The following is an 8,367-nucleotide window of genomic DNA, read 5'->3' as shown; positions in this document are numbered from 1 at the left end:
ATAGATAGATAAGATAGATAGATACGATATTCGCTCGAATGCGAATTTCAATCCTTGCTGGTCAATCTAACCCGCCTTGCGAATGGTTGGCCGGTACCAGGTATTCAGTTTTTTATAGATAGATAAGATAGATAGATAAGATAGATAGATACGATATTCGCTCGAATGCGAATTTCAATCCTTGCTGGTCAATCTAACCCGCCTTGCGAATGGTTGGCCGGTACCAGGTATTCAGTTTTTTATAGATAGATAAGATAGATAAGATAGATAGATAAGATATTCGCTCGGATGCGAATTTCAATCCTTGCCGGTCAATCTAACCCGCCTTGCGAATGGTTGGCCAGCACAAGGTATTCAGTTTTTTATAGATAGATAAGATAGATAAGATAGATAGATAGATTGATTGATACAGTATAGTGCCTTTTTTGTGTCAATGTGTATCGAGAACATATTATCACACCTCTTTTCTTATTTTTTTAGGTAACTGCAAACTTCGATTCAAGACAACGATCAATGACGAAGTACCGACACAGGAGACACAAGACAGGTAATTAATAATATTAATTACTGATAATATGTACCCGGTATACATTCACACTAAAAAACGTGTCTAGCCAATCCATAGGCCATAGGCCCTTGTTCAGGTTGACTTGCTCGGATGTGAATTTGAATCCTTGCCGGTCACCCTAACCCCGCCTTGCGAATGATTTGCCGGCACCAGCCATACAGTATTTTATAGATAGATAAGATAGACAAGATAGATAGATACGATATTCGCTCGGATGCGAATTTCAATCCTTGCCGGTCAATCTAACCCGCCTTGCGAATGGTTGGCCGGTACCAGGTATTCAGTTTTTTATAGATAGATAAGATAGATAGATAAGATAGATAGATAAGATATTCGCTCGGATGCGAATTTTAATCCTTGCCGGTCAATCTAACCCGCCTTGCGAATGGTTGGCCGGTACCAGGCATTCAGTTTTTTATAGACAGATAAGATAGATAAGATAGATAGATATGATATTCGCTCGGATGCGAATTTCAATCCTTACCGGTCAATCTAACCCGCCTTGCGAATGGTTGGCCGGTACCAGGCATTCAGTTTTTTATAGATAGATAAGATAGATAGATATGATATTCGCTCGGATGCGAATTTCAATCCTTGCCGGTCAATCTAACCCGCCTTGCGAATGGTTGGCCGTACCAGGCATTCAGTTTTTTATAGATAGATAAGATAGATAAGATAGATAGATACGATATTCGCTCGAATGCGAATTTCAATCCTTGCTGGTCAATCTAACCCGCCTTGCGAATGGTTGGCCGGTACCAGGTATTCAGTTTTTTATAGATAGATAAGATAGATAGATACGATATTCGCTCGAATGCGAATTTCAATCCTTGCTGGTCAATCTAACCCGCCTTGCGAATGGTTGGCCGGTACCAGGTATTCAGTTTTTTATAGATAGATAAGATAGATAAGATAGATAGATAAGATATTCGCTCGGATGCGAATTTCAATCCTTGCCGGTCAATCTAACCCGCCTTGCGAATGGTTGGCCAGCACAAGGTATTCAGTTTTTTATAGATAGATAAGATAGATAAGATAGATAGATTGATTGATACAGTATAGTGCCTTTTTTTGTGTCAATGTGTATCGAGAACATATTATCACACCTCTTTTCTTATTTTTTTAGGTAACTGCAAACTTCGATTCAAGACAACGATCAATGACGAAGTACCGACACAGGAGACACAAGACAGGTAATTAATAATATTAATTACTGATAATATGTACCCGGTATACATTCACACTAAAAAACGTGTCTAGCCAATCCATAGGCCATAGGCCCTTGTTCAGGTTGACTTGCTCGGATGTGAATTTGAATCCTTGCCGGTCACCCTAACCCCGCCTTGCGAATGATTTGCCGGCACCAGCCATACAGTTTTTTATAGATAGATAAGATAGATAAGATAGATAGATACGATATTCGCTCGGATGCGAATTTCAATCCTTGCCGGTCAATCTAACCCGCCTTGCGAATGGTTGGCCGGTACCAGGTATTCAGTTTTTTATAGATAGATAAGATAGATAAGATAGATAGATATGATATTCGCTCGGATGCGAATTTCAATCCTTGCCGGTCAATCTAACCCGCCTTGCGAATGGTTGGCCGGTACCAGGCATTCAGTTTTTTATAGACAGATAAGATAGATAAGATAGATAGATACGATATTCGCTCGAATGCGAATTTCAATCCTTGCTGGTCAATCTAACCCGCCTTGCGAATGGTTGGCCGGTACCAGGTATTCAGTTTTTTATAGATAGATAAGATAGATAGATAAGATAGATAGATACGATATTCGCTCGAATGCGAATTTCAATCCTTGCTGGTCAATCTAACCCGCCTTGCGAATGGTTGGCCGGTACCAGGTATTCAGTTTTTTATAGATAGATAAGATAGATAAGATAGATAGATAAGATATTCGCTCGGATGCGAATTTCAATCCTTGCCGGTCAATCTAACCCGCCTTGCGAATGGTTGGCCAGCACAAGGTATTCAGTTTTTTATAGATAGATAAGATAGATAGATAGATTGATTGATACAGTATAGTGCCTTTTTTTGTGTCAATGTGTATCGAGAACATATTATCACACCTCTTTTCTTATTTTTTTAGGTAACTACAAACTTCGATTCAAGACAACGATCAATGACGAAGTACCGACACAGGAGACACAAGACAGGTAATTAATAATATTAATTACTGATAATATGTACCCGGTATACATTCACACTAAAAAACGTGTCTAGCCAATCCATAGGCCATAGGCCCTTGTTCAGGTTGACTTGCTCGGATGTGAATTTGAATCCTTGCCGGTCACCCTAACCCCGCCTTGCGAATGATTTGCCGGCACCAGCCATATAGTTTTTTATAGATAGATAAGATAGATAAGATAGATAGATACGATATTCGCTCGGATGCGAATTTCAATCCTTGCCGGTCAATCTAACCCGCCTTGCGAATGGTTGGCCGGTACCAGGTATTAAGTTTTTTATAGATAGATAAGATAGATAGATAAGATAGATAGATAAGATATTCGCTCGGATGCGAATTTCAATCCTTGCCGGTCAATCTAACCCGCCTTGCGAATGGTTGGCCGGTACCAGGCATTCAGTTTTTTATAGATAGATAAGATAGATAGATATGATATTCGCTCGGATGCGAATTTCAATCCTTGCCGGTCAATCTAACCCGCCTTGCGAATGGTTGGCCGGTACCAGGCATTCAGTTTTTTATAGATAGATAAGATAGATAGATAAGATAGATAGATACGATATTCGCTCGAATGCGAATTTCAATCCTTGCTGGTCAATCTAACCCGCCTTGCGAATGGTTGGCCGGTACCAGGTATTCAGTTTTTTATAGATAGATAAGATAGATAGATAAGATAGATAGATACGATATTCGCTCGAATGCGAATTTCAATCCTTGCTGGTCAATCTAACCCGCCTTGCGAATGGTTGGCCGGTACCAGGTATTCAGTTTTTTATAGATAGATAAGATAGATAAGATAGATAGATAAGATATTCGCTCGGATGCGAATTTCAATCCTTGCCGGTCAATCTAACCCGCCTTGCGAATGGTTGGCCAGCACAAGGTATTCAGTTTTTTATAGATAGATAAGATAGATAAGATAGATAGATAGATTGATTGATACAGTATAGTGCCTTTTTTTGTGTCAATGTGTATCGAGAACATATTATCACACCTCTTTTCTTATTTTTTTAGGTAACTACAAACTTCGATTCAAGACAACGATCAATGACGAAGTACCGACACAGGAGACACAAGACAGGTAATTAATAATATTAATTACTGATAATATGTACCCGGTATACATTCACACTAAAAAACGTGTCTAGCCAATCCATAGGCCATAGGCCCTTGTTCAGGTTGACTTGCTCGGATGTGAATTTGAATCCTTGCCGGTCACCCTAACCCCGCCTTGCGAATGATTTGCCGGCACCAGCCATACAGTTTTTTATAGATAGATAAGATAGATAAGATAGATAGATACGATATTCGCTCGGATGCGAATTTCAATCCTTGCCGGTCAATCTAACCCGCCTTGCGAATGGTTGGCCGGTACCAGGTATTCAGTTTTTTATAGATAGATAAGATAGATAGATAAGATAGATAGATAAGATATTCGCTTGGATGCGAATTTCAATCCTTGCCGGTCAATCTAACCCGCCTTGCGAATGGTTGGCCGCTACCAGGCATTCAGTTTTTTATAGATAGATAAGATAGATAGATATGATATTCGCTCGGATGCGAATTTCAATCCTTGCCGGTCAATCTAACCCGCCTTGCGAATGGTTGGCCGGTACCAGGCATTCAGTTTTTTATAGATAGATAAGATAGATAGATAAGATAGATAGATAGATACGATATTCGCTCGAATGCGAATTTCAATCCTTGCTGGTCAATCTAACCCGCCTTGCGAATGGTTGGCCGGTACCAGGTATTCAGTTTTTTATAGATAGATAAGATAGATAGATAAGATAGATAGATACGATATTCGCTCGAATGCGAATTTCAATCCTTGCTGGTCAATCTAACCCGCCTTGCGAATGGTTGGCCGGTACCAGGTATTCAGTTTTTCTCTGACATGCAGCAGGGACCACTGGAATCACATCGGGTATTAGAGCTGGGAATGCTGGGAGCTAGGCATTTCTTAATAATAATTAGGGGATACTGGCTCCTCCCCTCTAAGACCCACAATCCCCCAGTGAGAAAATTGTGCCAGGGAGTTAGGTCACAGTTTTTTCTGCTCCTGCACATTTTTCTAGCTTTGGCTTTTCAATAGAATTTTTTCATCTTTACTTGATAGAATCCCTTCCCCACCTACTGAAAGGTGTGGGTCCGGGCATTCAGCGCCCCTGGAGTTCCAGGTCGTCAGTCAGGACCTCACTAAAGGTGCCTGCCTGCACGGGTTCCGTGCTCCTGCCGCCCCTCCAGCAAAGGGGACGCCAGTCACGAAGGAAGCCTCCGGTGGTGAGTAGAGCGCTGAGCGCACTTGCCACACGCCGTCCCCTGCTTCTCCGTCAGCCGCGCTGTGCGCGGGTCTCTGCAGCGAGTGAGGCGCCGCCATCTTGCAAGGCGCGTATCGCTGTACTATACCACGCGGCTGTAATAAGTGCCGGAGGTATTGCAGGGGTGAGCGCTAGCAAGCGGGTGTCTCTGGACGTTGTCAGAACGCCACAGGTTGGCTAAGCAGAGGGAGAGGGGACACGCTGTAAAACGGAGGCCGGCATGGCGCGGCCATTACACAGATACACAGTAAGCTGACTCTTTCCTGTTCACAGGTTACTGCAGCTTGGAAGGCTCTAAAAGTTTTATTACTGACACAGTGTTTTGCGCTGTATTGTCACTAATAGGGCTCATTCTCCTCCAGGTCTCACAGAACCCTGAGGTTTTCGGCTTGTGAGAGGTGTATCTGTACTCAGTGTGTGTGTGTGTTTGCACCTGTATCGCGCGCTGGTGTTGGACCGGGCGAGCAGGGATCATGACGGGCAAATCCAAAGCCTCTCAGAAGGTTTTTGCTTGTACTGTCTGTACAGCTAAGTTTTCTCAATACACAGCTGAGGGTAATGCCACTGTTTGTCAGTCATGTTCAGGTGCTGAATCTGCATCACTGGCGGGGTCTCAGGCGCCCCAGTGGGCCTCTACCTTAGTGGGTACTATGTCAAAGCTCACTTCTGAATTGGCGCTGGCTCGCAGAGCGGAGCCATCTTGGGCTACAGCCCTAGCAAGGTCGGTGGAGGGGTTAGCTAACTCCATGTCCAGACCAGAGAGGCCTTCTACATCTAGCAATAAGCGACCTTATCAGGCTATTATTGTGGAAGATGATTTAGAGGAGGAACAAGATCCATTTCACGAAATGGAGGATGGTGAATGGGAAGAGGTTCAGGATGTCATTCCTGAGGGAGAGCCGACTCCTTTAGGGATAGAGGCTCTCATTATGGCGGTAAAGGAGGTTCTTCGTTTACCGGAGGATCCCAGACCAGAGCCACAGGAGTTTGATCTGTTTGGAGGGGTTCAGAAGACATCAGTGGTCTTTCCTTGTCCAAATCAGGATCAGCTTCTGGCTGCATGGAGGAATCCGGACAAACGTTTTCAGATTCCCAGACGCTTCCCTTCTCTGTATCCTTTTGAGCCTGCGGCCCTAAGCAAGTGGGAGACTCCACCTCCGGTGGACACCTCAGTTTCCCGTCTGTCCAAGAAAACAACTCTGCCAGTCCCAGGGGCTTCAGCCTTGAAAGATCCCTCAGATAGAAAATTGGAGGCTACTCTCAAGGCCATTTATGTAGCAGCAGGGACTCAACTCAGACCGGCAATAGTCTCGGCCTGGGTAAATAGGGCAAATGTTAAATGGGCGGAGCTAATCATTGAAGGATTGGAATCAGGTATGCCTATAGATGAGATTCGTTGCTTGGCTGAACATGTTAAGGAGTCTGCTATGTTCTTAGGAGAGGCGGCTAAGGATGTATCCTTAATCTCTTCCAGAATATCAGCTAGCGCCATTTCTGCACGGCGGGCCCTCTGGCTTCGCTCTTGGCAGGCGGACGCGGAGTCTAAAAGGGCTGTGGAGGGTCTTCCCTTTTCCGGGGACATCCTTTTCGGGCCTGAATTAGACAAATGGATCTCACAGGCGACGGGAGGGAAGTCGGCATTTTTACCGTCGGCTGCTCCTCCTCCTCCCAGAAGACAGTTCGCAGGTCCGTCTTTTCAGTCCTTTCGGACTCAGCGCACCTTTCGGGGTAGAGGAAGAGGTTTCCAGTCCTCTAGAGGGTCCAGAGCCAGAGCCCGCCCTCAGGCTGCTCCAAGAGCCCAGGAACCTAAGCCCCAGCAGAAGCCGGTGGCATGACGGTTTACCAGCTTCAGTCAACAGTTTACCAGTAGGTGCCCGTCTGTTGGCCTTCGGAACCCAATGGTTCTCCCTTTCGGAGGATCCTTGGGTTCGCAGAGTGGTATCAGAAGGGTACCGGATTCAGTTCGACTCCACTCCTCCGGTTCGATTCTTCACAACGACTCTGCCAACATCTCAGGAAAAGAGAACGAGCCTGCTAGAAGCCATTCGGATCTTGCTGGAGGCTCAGGTCATCATGCCGGTCCCAGCAACTCAAAGGAACACAGGGTTCTACTCAACCCTCTTTGTAGTCCCCAAGCCGGATGGGTCAGTCAGGCCCATTCTCAACCTGAAGCCTTTGAATCTGTTAGTCTCGTATCAACCATTCAAGATGGAATCAATCCACTCAGTGATTGCTTCTTTGGAGCCAGGGGAGTACATGATATCATTGGATATCAAGGATGCTTACCTACACATCCCGATTTGCATCCCTCACCAGGCCTTTCTTCGTTTTGCCATCGGTCGGGATAATTTTCAGTTCAGGGCTCTGCCCTTCGGATTATCTTCAGCGCCCAGAGTATTCACCAAGACTCTATCAGTAGCAGTCGCATACCTCAGATGTCAAGGGGTGACAATAATTCCCTATCTCGACGACCTCCTAATCAAGGCCCCATCGAGGGAGTTACTGGAGAGTCATGCGAGGTTAACCACTCAGGCGCTCACCAGCCTGGGGTGGATAATGAATTTCAAGAAATCCTCTTTAGTTCCATCCAGGAGGATCTTGTTCCTAGGCCTTTGGCTAGACACGGAGTCTCTGAGAATCTTCCTGCCGGAAGACAAGATCCAGGCTATCTTGCACCTAGTGCAGAGGATCTTACTTCCACAGAGGATCAGCCTCCATCTGTGCACTCAGCTGCTAGGGAAGATGGTGTCAGCCTTCCCAGCTCTGACGTGGGGACGTTTCCACTCAAGACCGTTTCAGTTGGATCTTCTCAGAAAGGGTGCGGGCTCGCACCTGAATCTGCACAAAAGAATCCTCTTGTCGGCCGAGGCAAGACATTCACTACTGTGGTGGAGACACAGAAGGAATCTAATAGAGGGTCGTCGGTTTGCAGTCCAGGACTGGATTGTATTGACAACGGACGCAAGTCTACGCGGCTGGGGTGCCGTAGTACTTCATCTCTGCCTCCAGGGCAGGTGGGACCTGCAGGAGAGGCGCTTGTCCATCAATGTGTTGGAGATCAGAGCCATCTACAATGCTCTGTTGGAGGCTCAGGAGTTCCTTCAGGGTCAACACATAAAGATAAGGTCGGACAATGCCACGGCAGTCGCCTATGTGAACAGGCAGGGCGGCACGAGGAGCAGCATGGCCATGAAGGAGGTAAAGAAGGTTCTTCAGTGGGCAGAACGATCAGGAGTAGTTCTGCTAGCAGTGTTCCTTCCAGGTCGGGAAA

At 45.5% G+C, this 8,367-nt stretch overlaps 1 protein-coding gene across 1 annotated transcript; it reads left to right on the top strand.

The window, feature by feature from the left end:
* Nucleotides 1-4,766: 4,766 nt before the first annotated feature.
* On the top strand, nt 4,767-7,620 carry LOC146035505 (uncharacterized). The gene is made up of 2 exons (XM_083159000.1): nt 4,767-5,058; nt 5,370-7,620. The coding sequence occupies exon 2, from the start codon at nt 5,570-5,572 to the stop codon at nt 6,929-6,931; it is 1,362 nt and encodes a 453-aa protein (XP_083015126.1). The 5' UTR covers nt 4,767-5,058; nt 5,370-5,569; the 3' UTR covers nt 6,932-7,620.
* The last annotated feature ends 747 nt before the right edge of the window (nt 7,621-8,367 follow it).

The sequence above is a fragment of the Crinia signifera genome, chromosome 9 (genome assembly GCF_055691185.1).
Source record: "Crinia signifera chromosome 9, ASM5569118v1, whole genome shotgun sequence".
Classification (NCBI taxonomy): Eukaryota; Metazoa; Chordata; class Amphibia; order Anura; family Myobatrachidae; genus Crinia; species Crinia signifera.
This window is presented reverse-complemented; position numbering and strand designations above follow the sequence as displayed.